The sequence below is a fragment of the Notamacropus eugenii genome, chromosome 2 (genome assembly GCF_028372415.1).
Source record: "Notamacropus eugenii isolate mMacEug1 chromosome 2, mMacEug1.pri_v2, whole genome shotgun sequence".
Lineage (NCBI taxonomy): Eukaryota > Metazoa > Chordata > Mammalia > Diprotodontia > Macropodidae > Notamacropus > Notamacropus eugenii.
In genome coordinates this window covers 400,576,869-400,594,124 of record NC_092873.1, presented here as the reverse complement: position 1 = coordinate 400,594,124, position 17,256 = coordinate 400,576,869, and the positions used below count along the sequence as shown (strand labels likewise).

Here is a 17,256-nt window from a genome sequence, read left to right as displayed (position 1 = left end):
CTCTGTCTATCTATACCCCTTCTATCTGCCCTAATAATGAAAAAGTGCTTATGAGTTACAGGTATCATCTTCCCACGTAGGCATGTAAACGCTTTAACCTTATTAAGTCCCCTATGATTTTCCTTTCATGTATACCTTTTTATACTTCACTTGAGTCTTGTATTTGAAAATCAAATTTCGAAAATTTATTCTTAATAATTTGACATTTGTTCTTGTTTGTTTTCTTAAAGAGAGGGCTACACTAGAAGAACTCTAAATTAACCTTCCTGAGAATCAATCTCCTCATCTGTACAATGAAGGAGTTGGTCTAGATGGAGTCTAAAGTTGTCTAGTGTTTTTTTTAGCTCCAGAATTTATTGTTTGATCATCTTTTCCTATCAGTCTCTAAATCTATGATCTTTCGATGCCTTTAACTTCCTTCTATCTATCAGATCACTTCTAAGTCTCCTTTGCTAGATCTTCATCCACATTACAGCCTCTAACCATAGGTGTCCCTCTGGATTCTGTCCTGGTCTGCTTTTCCTCTCTTTCTCCACTGCTTTACTTAGTGATCTTATCAGGTTCCACGTTTAATTACCATGTCTATGCCTGCAATTCTGTAGGACAAAACTAAAGCAACTCCATTTTTTCTGCATTTTTTCTACCTTGTTTCTTCCCCTGATTGTATTACAACCCCTAGCCTGTCTGCAGCCTTCCTTTCTGCTGAAACAGCAAGTATATAAAAAATGTCAAAAATGACAAAATGAATGATTTTCAATGTAAGATCATTTGAAAATACATTCAACTGAATTTCATGATATTTGACTGGCAATAAGTTTTGTTTCATGTTTTAAATATATGATATTTACGAAATTATTTTTTCCTAAATTCTCATATATTATGAATTTTGGGAAAACTTATATAAGAAATGCTGTTAAGCAAATGATGCAATTGTATCATAGGAAAATTTAACTCTTTTTATAAGGATGTTATAAAATTAGTAATTTACTTATTAGAGGCTGTTGTCATAATGTTAAAGCCTATGAAAATTTAATTGGGTATATTTTAAAAGGGAAGAATCATAATTACTTACTTTGTGGGACTTTACAGATTCCATGGGACTTTCCATGGATAAGGCTATAAAATCTTATCAGTCCTGTAAAAGAGCTTGCTAAATGTTGCAAAATTCTAGAATAATGAATTGCTTTACTGAGAAAATTTGGTTCTTTTTTCATCACAAACACTTACCACCAAAAGGGGCAGGGCAGGACAAGTTTGCTTATACAATAGCAATGATTTATATTGTAATTAGTGATTGTTACAATTATGAAATTATACCTGGAATAGTATATATTGACATTACACCTTGAGACACCTTGGTCTCAATAGATTCAGGTCTTAAAGGTTAATTTTTGCCTTGTTCTTGTTGCTTGTTATTAGGTCTTTTTCAGTTGTATACAACACTTTGTGACCCCATTTGGGGTTTTCTTGGCAGATATGCAGAAGTGGTTTACCATTTTCTTCTCCAACTCATTTCACAGATGAGGAATCTGAGGCAAACAGGATTAAGTGATTTGCTCAGGATCACACAGCTAATGTCTAGTTATTGTCTGACTTATCATTAAGTTACTTTTACACAATTTGAGGGAAATGCTACAAACTTCTCAAAGGAAGTGTAATCTGAGAACTGGTACAGGCAGATATCTGAGCCTGGGAAAGTTGAGGAGACAATTTTGCATTGGCAAAATTAGAATTTTCTTGACTCAATTTCCCTATTGAGTTATTTCCTTTTTGAAAAGGAATGTTTCTCATGTGGTCAATTCTGGGCCTGGCTAGGATACCCAATGAATAATGCCCAATGAATAATACAGGATCAGCTGTTCCAGAAAAGCTAACTATGACTCTTACCTAAAATCAAAGAGAAATAAGGATGGTTTATTCTGTTATACCTCTGTTAAGTCACTCTGTACCCTTAGGCTTAAGCCTGGAAGAATAATTTTGATGTTATTTCAATTATGTTCTTAACCATGGCAAGTAAAATTATAATTTTCTAAATAATAAATACTGTTGTTGTAACATCCCCAGCACCTCTAAACTGCTAAAATTGACTCTGTTTGTTTTTTTTCAGCACTGACAATTTCAACCACAATTCTCAAATTTATCTATCTTGTCCTAATCTCTCTGCTAAATTCCAGTTTTGTATCTCTGACTGCTTTTCAGACAACTGGGGCTGGATACATCTCATGGAGCTCAGCAAGTACTCTGCTTCTTCCTGAGAGAGATACATCTTGCTGAGAAGACCCTGGGAACTGTATCATCTTTGCTACAAAATACTATGAAACATTTTTCTTTGACAGGAAAATATTTTTATGGGTAAACCAGAAAATAGAAAATAATACTTTTTAAAAATTGATTCTTCATTTCTTAAAAAAAAGCACAACTTCATCTTTCCCCTCTTGTGTTAGCATACATATCTTCATAAATGTACAATTAGTGGGTGTAGAATCAAATGGAAGAATGTGCTGAATTGCCCTTTGGAAAGGGCACAATTCTTGTCAACCATAAAAGTTTTACCATGAAACAAAGATCAGTCTTTTTAATACCAATATTCTTTCAGTTCTGTGACTGCACTGAGGTTAAGCATCAACCAAAGGGAAGTGGAGAGGCCCATGGAGGGTGTGCAAAGGCTGCAGCACACAGCAAATGGGAATTCTATGGAGAAGTAGTGTGAAATAAGCCATCAAAGAGATTTATGACTAGAAAAATGATGGATTGATCATATAGCAAGCATAAAGTACCAACAGCCACAGTGCTGTAGTGGTATCCATAAAATGTCAAGAGGGTATAAGTCCCAATCATTTAGGGCATACCTACTGTGGAAAATTTATGAAAGCATATGGATTAGAAGTGCACAAGATGGGTTATGATCTTCATTCCTGGAGGTATTATCCAAAACAATGAGATCAAAGATCTAGAGATGGAATGGACCTTAAAGGCCTTCTAGTCCAAGTTCTTTCTTTTACATATAATCAAACTGGGACCAAGGGAATTTAAGTGATTTACACAAGGTAACATATGTAGGACGTATCAGAGGTGGAATTTAAATTAAGTCCTATGATTCTAAGGTCATTACTCTTTGAGCTATGCATTAGAACACTAATGTCTAGAGTTTATTGCATTTGTTTTACACATGCTCTTAGCCGACAAGAATCATATCCATATGCTTATATATCTACTCTCAGATATATAGTGACTTACATTGATTTAACTGTTACTACAACACCCATACTTAATGAATAAACATGATAAGCTCAGTCCTTCCAAATGTTGGAGAAAACCATATTTTCTGTAAAAACAAGACACAATTCAATGGAAATGGTACCATATTTCAGAATGCATTATCATTATCATTCTTTCAGATTTATTCCCATTTTCATTCAAACCTGCAATGTAATCTGCCTACATATAAAAAGAAAAGCTTACAGTTATGTCTTAAACCTTAGATGAAAATGAAAGGACACAGTCTTTATTTAGTAGTGGATTTTATTTATTTAGCTATTTCTGCTGTTAAACTTAGTCAAGGAAATAATATTTACCACAAAGTTGCAGGCATAATTTTATCATACAGACCATTGACTCATTTTCAGGAGAAAAAAAAAAGATGAAAATGATATTTGAAACCCCCCACATGTCTCTGGAAGAAATGCCTGGTCAGTAAGTAGTAAAAAGGTAAAATTTGGCACCTTTCTCTAAGGCTCAGACAATATTTTAAATACAGCTATGATACATGTTCTTTGCTTACAAAGCAAATAATACACTCAACTCGTGGACAGTGGTTAATTCATATTTGTACACCCCTATGGAGAAGGATGCAAACATCCTAATTGTCTTTACACTTGTTGATCTATCTAAGCTTCCTGCCTGATGAAATACTGCTCTGATTTCACCATCTTGGAAGCCCATTTGTGATATATGCGACAGCTAAGTTGCACATTTTTATTTCTAATTCCCGTAAGATTCTCCTCAAGCCTGCCCCAAACTTAGTGAAGCTTTTAATGCATAAGAAAAAAAGATGACACTGCTAAAAAAATGTTGGCACCATATGTCTCTAAGAACAGGCAAAAACAGGTTTTACACAAAGTTTTTTTTTTTAAACAAATCTACTTAGTAGTCTGGAACTAGCATTATTATATATCATGTTATGATGATTATGAGAGCTTCCCCATCAGTGTTTGGATCACAGGCTAAAGTTGGAATCCTCCTCAGTTTTGTAAGCTAACCAAAATTATATGCAATGATGATTTGAGCCAAGTCAATAATCCTGACATTTTATATATATCTATCTATATGTAGATATATATATCTATACATAGATAGATACATATACATATAATGTATGAAACTCTAGATTTTCCAGGTACATTTATCAATTCAGTTTGTAGACTATTTGGGCCTACCACTTCTCTTACTTAATGTAAAAAAATGACGTAAGAAAATATGTGAGTTTAGCTTTAACAGGAAGAAATGGAAATCTCAAACTGATAGATTTGTACCTGGTTGGTAGTTCTGCTAAAGGGTTTGGTGGAAAAGGAGGCTGAAGTTATTGTAAACAATATGGCTTTGGGATTTTCCATGTTATAAATGAGTATGGATTTGCCTTCCCTATTAGTATGTATTCTTAACTGCCTAGCCAGACACTAGTTTTTAAAGGTTCATTAGATTAATGAACATAGCTTTCTGAGTCTTAATTTCTTTGTTTAAATGACTCCTGATTTCGCTAACAGCACAGCACAGAGCTATGCATATTATCAGTAGCAAATAAATATTTTAAATGACATAATGAACATGTCCATAATAATGCTTAATAAACAGTAGAGAAGCTTACCTCTAGATATGCTTCCCTTCCCCCCGACTAACCGAGTCTAGCCCCCTTTGGAAGCACTGAAAGAGTTAACCAAGGAATCTAATTATACCTTGTACCCATTTGGACTAGAGGCAGGCAACTTCTTAGTATTTATGGGTGTTTTTATTGGTTCACATTTTGCCAGACTCTAGAGCTACTAGGAGATGGGGTAGATAGAACGAAAACATATTTAGAGAGGGAAGACAATTAGGCTAGATTTGATGAGCAAAGGGAAAGGCAAAGAAAAGGAAATTATAAACAAGGGAAAGCTGAATAGCGAGCAAAGGAGAGATCATGGGAGGAAAAGCAGAAAGCAGAAGGTATGGGCATGAGTGTATGTGGATATGACAGTGTGAGACAGTATGTGACAGAGTTGGATAGCACATGACAGGATGAGACAGTATGTGATAAGATGTAATTTATGTTTGTTTTTGTCTGCTCTTTTCCAATAGAATAATCACAGAGGATATTACATGTACCTGACTTGCACATAATAAAATCATTTAATTCCCAATTTAAGCAAAAGGACGTTTATAACATTATACTGAATACCTTATTTGTAATGAACCTATTATGATGTGAAAATGTAATGTTATGAAGTGACTTTTATAAACACTTACTATACCTTATATTTTCAAACCTTTTAACACTAAAATCTCAATTTTTTGTTTGTGTGTTTTCTTCTCTGAAAACAGTCCAAGGTTGCCTATCCTGTAAACAAAGTCAGTAGGTAATTTTTTAAAGTAGCTTTTAAGAGCTGGTAGCTTTAAGAAAAAGATTGTAGTAAAAATGATAATAATGGAGGAGGGCTAGTGTCTCTGTGGTTTCATTTTTTTCTTTCTTCTGAGCTATCAGGATTATAAAAAGGCATGAATCAAGAGACAATTCTCTCTACAGAGAATAGTGATTACTGACTCTGGTTTTGCAGTGCCCAGAGGGTCTCCAATTCTCAAAGTGAGTTTAATTTTCTCTAATCTAAAATAAATAAATAAATAACTGATGCACACCAAATAACAGCTTTACGAAGAGGGTGGCATGGTAAACCAGAATATGGAAAGGGTATTGCAACTCCTAAAAATCTTGGGTAGCAATCACTTGTTGCAATGGGTAACATTAACTTTTTAAATATTTTTTTGCCAGTTCAACTTGAGTAAAAAATTAAAAAAAATAAAAATGTTTCACCTGAACCATAGATCATAGGCTTTTAGAACAGGAAGGGACCTTAGAGATAATCTAGTCCAATACCCTCATTTTACAGATGAGGAAAATGAAGGTCACCACTGGTAATTGACTTGTCAAGGTCAACCAGTTTGTGGTAGAACTGGAATGAGAATTGGTCACCACTTGGTTTTAGAGTATAGAGACCTGTCATTTTCTATTCAACTTAGAAAACTTCCTATTTTCCTTATTCTTTGGTTGAACAAGGTCAACAAAATAATTCGGTTATATTAGATTCTCTTATTTTGTTCTCATCAGATTCAACAAAATCATGGCTTAAGTGCCTTATGTTAAAATTAGTTTTTTTTTCATTAACAGACAGAGTTAAATATTCACTGATGCCAACAGGATGACTTTTTTCTTAGCAACATGTAAGCGAGATACACTGTATCCACGGTTAAAGCGGACCTTGAGGAAGCACTTTAAAAGGACACCACAGCTGAAGATTGAAGAGTAATATTTATCAACATTAAATAAACATTTGGTGAAGCATGTATAAATATTTCTTCATATAAACATAACACAAATTAAATAGCTCAAATACACAGACACCATTTAATATACTTCCACTGTGGTCAAAATCATCTGTAAACACCATCTCACACTGAATACAAAAGCAGCTTTTACACCAGCTCTGTGTTCACAACACTGATGCCCCAAACAAAGGTAAGTTTTCCTCCCCACTCCCCCCACCCATAATACCCTCCCCCACCCTTAGTCAAAAATAGAGAGAGAGAGAGAGAGATAGGTAGATGGAGAGAGAGAGAGAGAGAGAGAGAGAGAGAGAGAGAGAGAGAGAGAGAGAGAGAGAGAGAGAGAGAGAGAGAGAGAGAGGCAAGAAAGAGAAAACAAAAGAAAGAAAAAGGAAAAAAACCTAAACAACAACAACTAACAAACAAACAAAAAAACCACCCTAAAACAAAACTTACATAATTTTGGTCAAAGGAAAATACAAAATTATTTCTCAAAATGTAAATAAATCAGATTAGAAGCAATACTTTTCAAAATATAGTCCTTTCCTCAGAGGACACTTAACTTTTATAGAGCTCACCCACTACTTGGGTGCTGATCACATGCTCAAACCCAGGAAACACTGGCAATGTCTAAGTGATAGATTTAAGCCCTTTAATTTATTTAATAAATTTTCATCAGAAAATGTCAGGTAACAAAACCAAAACAATTTCATTTTTTCATTCTTTTTCCTCTTCTTTTTTTAAAAAATTTTTCCTTTTTTTATTTCCATATATATTGCAATTGATGAGACCCAGATAGCCATGTCACTAATGTCGAGTTTCAAGCATATCACAGAAATTTTGTTTAGCCGCAAGCTCAGAACTGAAACTGTGGAGAATTCAAAAACATTGTGTTGCAATTCATTCTTTGAGATCCCAGGGGCCTGGGCCTTAGCACAGGTACAGAAAGCTTTAAACCAATGCAGCTGGCTACCCAGTCCTCAGTGTGGGGTGCTAGAGCCCAGAAGAGGTTGATTTTCCTGGCTGATCTGGACTCAGATGGTCTTGAGACCACTAATCTCCACAGATCTGCCGATGATGCTTAGCTGCTCAGACTGAACATGAGGGCATCTAACAGGCACAGCTTGAGAGTGCTGGCCTCATCTGGGCGTACTTTGGATAGGATTCTGCTGTTGTCTGAGTGGCCCCTAAAAACAACCTTGATTTCAAAGCATTAAATGAGGCCTGTTTCATCTGGATCATGTTGTACATTTGTGTTGTGTTAGGTTTCCAGAGAACTTTAGTTGCCAAAATACTGAAATCATGTATTGCAGAAATAATTTGCCAGTTTTGTTGTTTCCCAGTATATTATATACATGTGTGTGTGCACTCTATACCCACACATATATATGTATTTCTTTTCATATACATAAAACTTTAGCTGCACAAAACAGTACTCTGTAAGGATGGAGGATTAAGTCCACAGGTAGGTAGGGTTTAACAAGGATACACCAAAGAGAAGACAGGAAGCTCTTTTGGGACAACAAGATGCCACCTTGTAACATATTAAAACTTTTTGCAACCATCTTCTTGCTGGCCTCCTCTGTCCAAGAGCCTGGATCAATGCTTGCAGGATCCTTGGAAAGAAGCTGAAAACTAGGCCAGCTAGATGTGCTTACCTGAGATCCCAGAGCTGATATGAGTCAATGGACCTGGGTAGGTCAATAATGGGTTTATAATTACTGTACAGCTTTGTTTTCCTCCCTTTTTAGGAAAACCTTTTAAAGTGGTAAAGTAACAACTTTGGAGTTAATGTCTTACCATTCAGTAGTATATATTTTTTTCTTTTGCTTAATGTGCATTTGACTTTTTATATTAAAACAGGTTTATTAAAAGGATACATCAGCCAGGCAGCAGCTTTCACATCTGGACACTGAAATGTCTAATATCAATCTTTCCCCTCTCCCTTTCTCAAGGTCTATGGAGTCGAAGTGCATGGGTGTTTGGTCGCTGCTGTTGTTTAAAAAAATTTTCATTTTATGAAGCCTCCTGTGGTACCCTCTTGTGAAAAATAACTGACTGCCTTTGCTGATACTGCTGTTTACGTCTCTTCCCTTTATCACACTGGCACAGCAGCAACATCTTGAATGTGGTTCTGAATGTTTTGTTACACAGTGCATAGCACATGGGGTTCACGGTGCTGTTGATATAACAAAGCCAGTACCCCAGGTTCCAATAGGTTTTAGGGATGCAGCTCTTACAAAAGGTATTCACCAGAACCATGATATTATATGGAGTCCAGGTGATGATAAAGGCAAGTAAAATTGCACTGAGGGTCTGTGCTGCTTTCTTCTCTTTGATGAGGGACATCCTCTTCCGTTTAGTGATCTGACTTCTGGTTTTCAGGGCAAACCTTTTGGCCAGGGTGGCCTCCTTAAAGGAAAGAGGCAGAGCTGCTGCTGTCTTCTCCACAGAAGAAATGGCCTCGGGTGTCTTAGTAGTCTCCACAGCTGACTCCAATTGAATGGGAAGCTTGGCAAAGCCCTTCTTGAAGCTGCCTCCATCCTCCATGCTCTTCTGGGCTTGTAGCTTGTTGCTTTTCTTCTCCAAGTCGGCTTTTCGCAGGTCTTCCTCTGATCCTTGCAGGTCCTCTGATGAGGGTAATTTAGTGGAGTTCAGGATCGTGCTGTGACCTGGGAGCTTCAGCACAATGGAATAAATGGCTCTTGTCTCTGAGCCAATGTCTTCCTCATCAGATGAGGCAGAGTTTTCAAGAGAGGCAGCAGCATCATTGTTGTTCCAGCTGTCACTGCTACTATGCTCTTGATCTATCTGTTCAGCACTGGGTTTCCAGCTCTTTGTGGTGAACCAGAAATGACAGCGGCCATACTTTCTCCTGGTTGAGCGTTTTAGGGTTTCCTGTTGTAGCTCATAGCTACTGCAGCTCCTGGAGCTGCCCGTTGGATTAACAAAGTGGGCAGCCTCTGCATCGCTCCCTGAGGCCTGCAGTCCTGCAAGCTCTTTGGTACGTTTCTCAGTCTCCTTGTAGATCCTCCAGTATAAAATAGTCATAATAGTCACAGGCATATAAAAGGCAGCTATGGCAGTGCCAAAGGTAATGGTAGGTTCAGTGAGGAACTGGATGAAACACTCCCCTGGGGGAACAGTTCTTTCCCCAACAAAGTACTGCCAGAACAATATGGCAGGAGCCCAAAGGACAAAGGAGATGATCCAAGCAAGCCCAATCATCATACCAGCCCTTTTCGTTGTTCGTTTAGCTCGGTAGGTGAGTGGCCTGGTGATGGAAAAGTACCGATCAAAGCTGATGACTAGAAGGTTCATGACTGAAGCATTGCTGGCCACATAATCAATAGCGAGCCAGAGGTCACAAGCTAAGTTCCCCAAAGCCCATCGGTTCATGATGATGTATGTGGTAAAAAGGTTCATTGAAATAACACCAATGATCAGATCAGCACAAGCCAGGCTCAAGAGGAAGTAGTTGTTGACTGTCTTTAGCTGTTTGTTAACTTTAAAAGCCACGATCACCAAGATGTTACCAATGATGGTCACCAGAGCTAGAATGCCAGTTAACAAAGCAATGAAGACCACTTGCCAGATGGTGTGACCACCAAGAGGGTCATCGTTTGTAGCATTGTTGGAAAAAGTCTCAGAGGCTTGAGAGACATTGTAGCTGCCATAGTGAGGGGGAAGACCTGGGCCTGAGGTGCCTTGATTCCAGGAAGTGCTGATATTAACAAATGAGGAAGAGGTTATATTGTTACTGTGCAGGGTCATCGTGGCTTTCTGGCATAGTCTAGAGAAAAGAGAGAAAAAGAGAGAGGAAAAGAAATCAGGGAGAATGCTGCTTTATTTTGGCATGTTCTCAGCATTGGACATTTTAAAAGCAATTAAAAGGCCATCATAGAATCATAGACTGTTACCACTGGCAGGGACCTGTGAAACCATTTAGCTCCACCTTCCCCTTTTGCAGATGAAACTGAATAAGTTGTCCAAGGTCAAGTAGCTTGTTGGCTATCTGTTTAAGTCTAGAACTCCAGATTACCAACTCCTAGCTCTGGATATACTTTTTCATGATATACCATAACAAGCTCATAATATTTCATCTTTCTTCTTTTGTATTATTTTTTAAAATGTAGAGTGATTCCAAGTTACATAGTATTTATCCAGTATATTTTTCATCACCACTGTCCTTGATATATTCATTTCCTAAAAATAACATTTCAAATAAAATTTACAAAACTTGAGATAAAGACAAGTTTTACAAGTTATCTGCCAGATGAACTTCTTTGGGATAAGAATAAACACCTCTACAATCCATAGCAGGGGCAAAAATAGAGACAAAGCAAGTTAATCAAAATATGATAGAGCAGAGATTCTTAACCTGGAATCTATGAACTTTTTAAAACAAATTTTCTGAAAACTGCACTTCAATATACTGTTTTCCTTCATAACCCCATGAATATTATCTTATTCATTTAAAGACATTATTTTAAGAAGGGATTTATGTTCATTCTTTGTTCTGGAAGACCACCAATGATATCAGGAAGAGAAGGTCTTGACTTGCAAGTGAAGTGTATTTTAAGTGAAGCTGGGTTGTGCAAAGTCATCAGCCTTCCTCTCTCCTTCAGAGTCACTGGAATCCAATGGCACAACAAAGGTCGGGATGACTGGCAATGGTCCAGGCTGGAGATGGCCCTGGATTTTTTAAGCTAAGGTCTTTCCCAGGTCTCAGTTTATCAGAGGTAACACCTATTCAGTAGTAAAAAGCTAGGTAAAAATTGAGGTAAAAGATGGCCTACTTTTCTTTCACAAAAGAATCAGACAGGATTCACAGATTTTGCCAAATTGCTAAAGTAGTTCATGATAGAAAGATGGTTAAGAACTCCTGCTATACAAAGTATATTATCTTTGTATGCATGCATGCATGTATGTGACTACTACAATAGCTTATTCAGTGAATTCCTAGGTGTTAAAAACCATATGCATAGTCAAGTGGGTACTTCATAAATACGTATCTTTTTAATCTCCTGGGGATATTTTTCCAAAATTAATTTTTAATGAAGTTCACAAAGATGTGCTAGTTAATTGAGAGTACTTAAGACCTAAGATGTTACCACTGTCTATATGCTTTAGAAATGTTTTTTAAAGTAATTTGTGGTAACATAAAATATTTTAGCATTAGGAGGGAATAAGAAAAGTAAGGGGCACTGTGAGTGGCATAGTATAGTTAGGTGGTGCAGGGTACAGAGCACCAGGCCTGGAGTCAGGAAGACCTGAGTTCAAATGCAACCTCAGACTTATTAGCTGCATAACCCTCAACAAATTACTTACCCCTGTTTACCTTGGCTCCTCATCTGTAAAATGAGCTGGAGGAGGAAATGGCAAAACCATTCTAGTATCTTTGCCAAGAAAACTCCAAATGCGGTCACAAAGAGTCAAACACAACTGAAAATGACTGGACAACAACAATGGATGACGGTGGATATTAAGCTGGTCTAACTTTGTAATCACAAATAATACCTAGGTTCAAATCTGGTCTTTGAAATCTGTTGACTGGATAATACCTAGCAATTAATTATTTTAACCTCTCAAAGACTCAGACAGCTCTCTGTAGTGAAGAACAGGTATCAATTTAAATTAATTTTCTCATTGGGAATTCTTTAGACCAAGAAAAAATACATTTTATAGGAGCCTAACAAAATGAAAATGAATTATATTTATAAAATGGTTGTTTTCTTGCTGATAAATTAAATGAAATAAGATATTTTATTTTTACTTTCTTCTTTCAATATGTAAATCTTCAGTGTGAGGTTTAGATAACTAGCCTTCCATTAAATGACGGAGAAAGCCCTCTTTAGGTTTCTATTGGTGTGGAAGAAAAAAAAAATTACCTTGTTTTCCCAATGTGCTATTTTAATCATACCTCATTCTGCTGCACACTCAAAACACAACCTTACTGAATTGTCTCCTTTTCTGCTGTAAACTGAAAAATAAAACCTCACTCAACTACCTTCATCTTCTTTAGGCTGAAAATATAAAACCTTGCTGTACATAGCATTCTTTAGCTGTACATAAACCCACAAATGGTGCACCTAACACACAACTGGGGACTTTCCAGATATGCTTTCCTATAGAGGCAAAATGTATTCCATTGATTCATTCAAGTGATGCATATTGTTATGGAGGCTTGAAAAAGCTATATAAGCCAAATCTGAACCGTAGCAGGTTGAAGCTGCAACCAACCTAGTTTTCTTTAGCATGCAAATAAATTCCTTTTCAATATGACTACTTACTTTATTTGCTCTCTGGCCATATGGATCTGCCAGTAGATGAAATTCTCCTTGTATTCTCAATGAAACTGAACTGAAAATTTATCCAAGAATAGACAAAAGGCAATTTTTTTTTTCCATTTGTGCACTTCTTTGCTCCAACATTGACACCGCCCCTGTAGCTGGGGTGGGGGAACTGGAGTGGGAGTGTCTGGGGGGGGTATGGAGCATTCATTACCTCATGCCTAGATTATTTCAATAGCCTATTATTTGGCCTTCCTGATTCATGTCTCTCTGTACTCCAGTTCGTCTTCTACTCAGCTATCAAAGTCATTACAGTGAAGGTCTGACCATGTCATGGATACTACCACTCCCATTCAATAAACTCCAGTGGATCACTCCAGAATTAAATTTAAAAGCCACTGTTTAGTTTTAAAAATCCTTTATAAATTGGTCTTTGTCCCTTCCTACCTTTTTCATCTTCTTATATTTACTTCTTCCAAGAACTCTACTATCTACTGACATTGGAATCCTTAACACTCCTTGCATAAGGTGCTCCATCTCTCTGCTCTGGCTGTCCTCCATGGCTGGAATGCTCTCCCTCCTCATCCCTATAGCTAAAATCTTTTCTGCAAGAAGCCTTTCCTGGATCTTACCTGCCTTCCCTAGGAAATTATCAGCTTTCTTTTGTATATCATTGTTTTGCAAATTGTTTCCCTCATTAGATTTTGAACTGCTAGAGAGTAAGAACTATTTTTAACTTCATTTATGTTTTCAGTGCTTAATACAGTGTCTAATACATAGAAGGTACTTAATAAATACTTGTTGACTTGTTTTAGGGTCAAATCTATCAAGAGACAGTGCTGCTATAACTTGATAATAATTCTACTTAGCAGGGTCCGGTTAATTATTTTAGGCAAAATACAAAGAAAATGAGACTGATAGACTTCTATAGATGAAACCCAAGTCTCAAAAGAAGGAAGAACACAGGAAAGAGCAAGTAAAGTCCACTGAGATTGAGGTAAGCGAAATTCATGGAATGTGAATATTCAAAGTTAAAGAAGGAAGGAAGGGAGGGAAGGAGGGAGAAAGAGAGAGAGAGAAACAGAGAGAGAGAGAGAGTCCATAAGGACTCAAGAATATCCTTAAAGTCAGGAGAAGCACAAGTTATTGTATGAACTTGTAATACAAATAGTAAAAGAATGTAGAAAGCTAGAAAGCATTCTGTGGGGTTGAGAAAGGACGGAAGTGATGTACTTTCAGGACAAAAAATAAGAGAGATTATTAAAGAAATGAAATATCAAGAACAAAGGGACTGGGTTTGGGGCCCTTTGTACTTTTCAGTGGATAAAGAGAATCAAAAGATTTTTATTTAGCACAAACTATGGATAATATGTGTGTACTGAAGAGAGAAAAAATCATATCCACAAATGTTTAAGCCCTACAAAAGCCATGTGAAAGCGGAAAATTCTTGAAGGCTATTTGCTTTTTCTATATACAACCAGAAGGGTAATGGGAAGTAATTTCAACTTCCTCTTTAGAGACAGATGAAAGGGCTAGAAACTAACTAAAATACTCTAGGAAATAAAAAATATTTAGAATCAGTCTGAAATATAGAACAATTACTAATTTATATAGCCTTTTAAAGGTTATAAAGTGACACACACACACACACACACACACACACACACACACACACACACACACACACACACACACACACACACACCGCTTACAACAATCCTATTAGTTAAGTGCTATTATTTTCTCTGTGTTATGTTTTAGGGAACTGAGGCTCAAAGAGGTTAGGTGATTGGTTCTGGCAACTAGATGTCAGGATTGCTGAAAAGAGGCATTGGGAGTTCAGATTCATGACCTCTAAGGTTTCCTCCCACCTCAAATCCAAGATTCTAGGGCTCTCCAGGGTAGCAGAAGGATTTGTTTATATACAGTAACAACAATACTGTTTTAAGAACAACTTTGAGTGACTAAGTCATTTTGATTATTATAAATATCCAAATTAACTTCAAAGGACATAAGAAGGAAGATATCACTTCTAGAGAAAGAACTGGGAAACAGAAGAATGTCTAGAATGGTTATACATATATATATATGCATATATATAAATATGTATATATTTCTATACACACATACATATTTGTGTCTAATGGTAGACATTTCTAGGGTGGAAGGGGGAGGGAAGAAAAAAGGGAAAAAAGTTACATGATAATTTTGTTATATATTTAAAAGAACAGCAAGGTGTACATTGATTTGCAGTTTCATGTACAATTATCTTTTTTTCTATTCTATATGTTATAGAAATGCTTGTTTTTTTTCTAAAGTTCAGAATAAAAATAGAAAATATGATAAATGGGGAAATTAAAGGAATTCAGCATAGCATAGGGGACAGGGGGTTGGCCTGGGATTCAGGAAGATTTCAAATCTTACCTCACACTCAAACAGACCATGTGACCTTGGCTAAGTTACTTTACCTCTCACTGCCCCAAGCAACTTTAGGACAATAGCTGCAGAGCTGGATTGGTGTGTATTCGTAGAGAAAGTTCTTCACCTGGAGCTCTGTACGGGAATGAAACTATGGATCACATTTTTTAAAAAATAGTGCCAGTTTGGAGAAGAAGGACCAGAACAATGAAATTTGTTAAAGAGAAGGGCAAATCAGTCAATAAGAAATTACACTCAAATTAAATTTGAGAGTACTGATAAATGTTGAGAAATCTGAATGTAGTGTTTGTGGAAATCATGAGTTTTTTTCTTGATGGTTAAAGAGTTGAAAATATTTGTACTCCATAGATAGATCTCTATTAAAAATCATTACCAAAAATCTATAAAGATCAAATGAGCTGATGAATGTGAAACCAATGAGAAAAGTACATAGTGCTGTGGAGATGCCAGGTGGAACTATCATGCATGGTACATGTATGTGGGAGAATTGAGGACAGAAGGAGTTGATGCTCTTTTCTTTTTGTGGGCTTGAAGGCCTTGCAAAAGGTACTTGGGAAATAGGGTAGACCCATTTCTTCTGGTATCTGGAACTTAGTCTCCTCCTTCACAAATCAAAACTGAGTTTCTTTTACATGCATTTCAATTCTCTTTTCCCAGAGTCCTCAAATCCCACCAGACCTCCACATTCAACAAAGGACAAGTATATTATGTTAGTAACTCTAATATATCAGGCACAGAGTGATCCAGGCTCAGAAATTATTAATTCTCACACAGAATTAAGTCATGCATGAATGCACTGGGAAAACAGCTTCAAAAACTGTATGCTAAAAGCCTGAATTTAACTGTGCCTCTGTTTTTATCATGAGAACTGGAAAACAATTTGGCCTAAACAGAAATATCCTCATATGGTGCTCATTTTTCCCCTCCCTCCTCTGATATCTAGCTTGCCCCGCTGTCTAGGTTTCTTTTCAAGTGTCCATTTTGTTGAGAGCATTCATAACTGGAGGGGAGAGTTAGAAAGACTTTTCTACAAGAGAAGCAAGAGAATTTGGTGATCAGATGAAAGGAAATAGAAGAATTTGCCCACTAGATGGCGAAGCCAACTCAAAAAAGAATCTTACTGTTGCACCATGGCTCATGAATAGTTGTGGAGAGCTAGGTCTTCTTGGAGTAGCAGGGAGTTTAAACTTGTCATATGCAATTCTTAAATATCATATAGAATCAACAAAGCCTATCCCGATCAAAAACATCTTTAAAGGGATTCAAACTTCTTAGTGGTTTGAATAGTCAGGAACAAATACCAAAAGCTCTGCTAGTATTATTCATTGTGGGATGTAAGAGAGGAAATGTGTCCTGATTTGGCAGGATTGTTCATACTCTGAATAGAACATTCACCCGCCCCCCCCAAGAACACCCAAACTGAAATAAAATCCCTTTTTCAAAAAGAAAAAAAATGTTTATTTGTCAAAAAAAGAGATGCATTACACTGTCTCCGTTGCTTCCTTTTATAAATTTGATTGAATCTGACAACAAAAATGAAGGATGCTTGGAAACGTAATTGCATCAGGATTGATTATGCATAGCTGTTACCATCCAAATAGCACAATTTTGCCTTTAAAACAAGGAACTAAATTGGACTAATGATGATCTGCATTAGATCTCTCAAGCCTGAAAACCTTTTTTTTTCCTGATCCATAGAATAACTGTGAAATTATTCATTCAAGAAAGCTACCACAACCCAAACAAACAAACAATGACAACAAAACCCCAAAGGTAGGGCTCGCTACCTCACCATGTCCCCCTGAGGGCAGTCAGTGCAGCCAAGGATCCAAGCTGGTATTTATGGATTCTTTCAGTGATCACAGGCCCCAAAGGATTCAGGAGGTGCTACATTTGGGAGCTGGAATTGATGATGAATAGGAAAGGATAACCTGGATTTCTTAAGTGCAAA

At 36.7% G+C, this 17,256-nt stretch overlaps 1 protein-coding gene across 2 annotated transcripts in view; it reads right to left on the bottom strand.

The window, feature by feature from the left end:
- Nucleotides 1-6,817: 6,817 nt before the first annotated feature.
- The window catches only part of CHRM3 (cholinergic receptor muscarinic 3), a 626,574-nt gene continuing 616,135 nt past the window's right edge, over nt 6,818-17,256 (bottom strand). For both annotated transcript variants that reach the window (XM_072647563.1, XM_072647564.1), the window contains one exon: nt 6,818-10,366. In XM_072647563.1, coding sequence (XP_072503664.1) covers nt 8,590-10,347 — 1,758 coding nt within the window. In that variant the 5' untranslated portion in view covers nt 10,348-10,366 and the 3' untranslated portion in view covers nt 6,818-8,589. The remainder of the gene's footprint in view (nt 10,367-17,256) is intronic.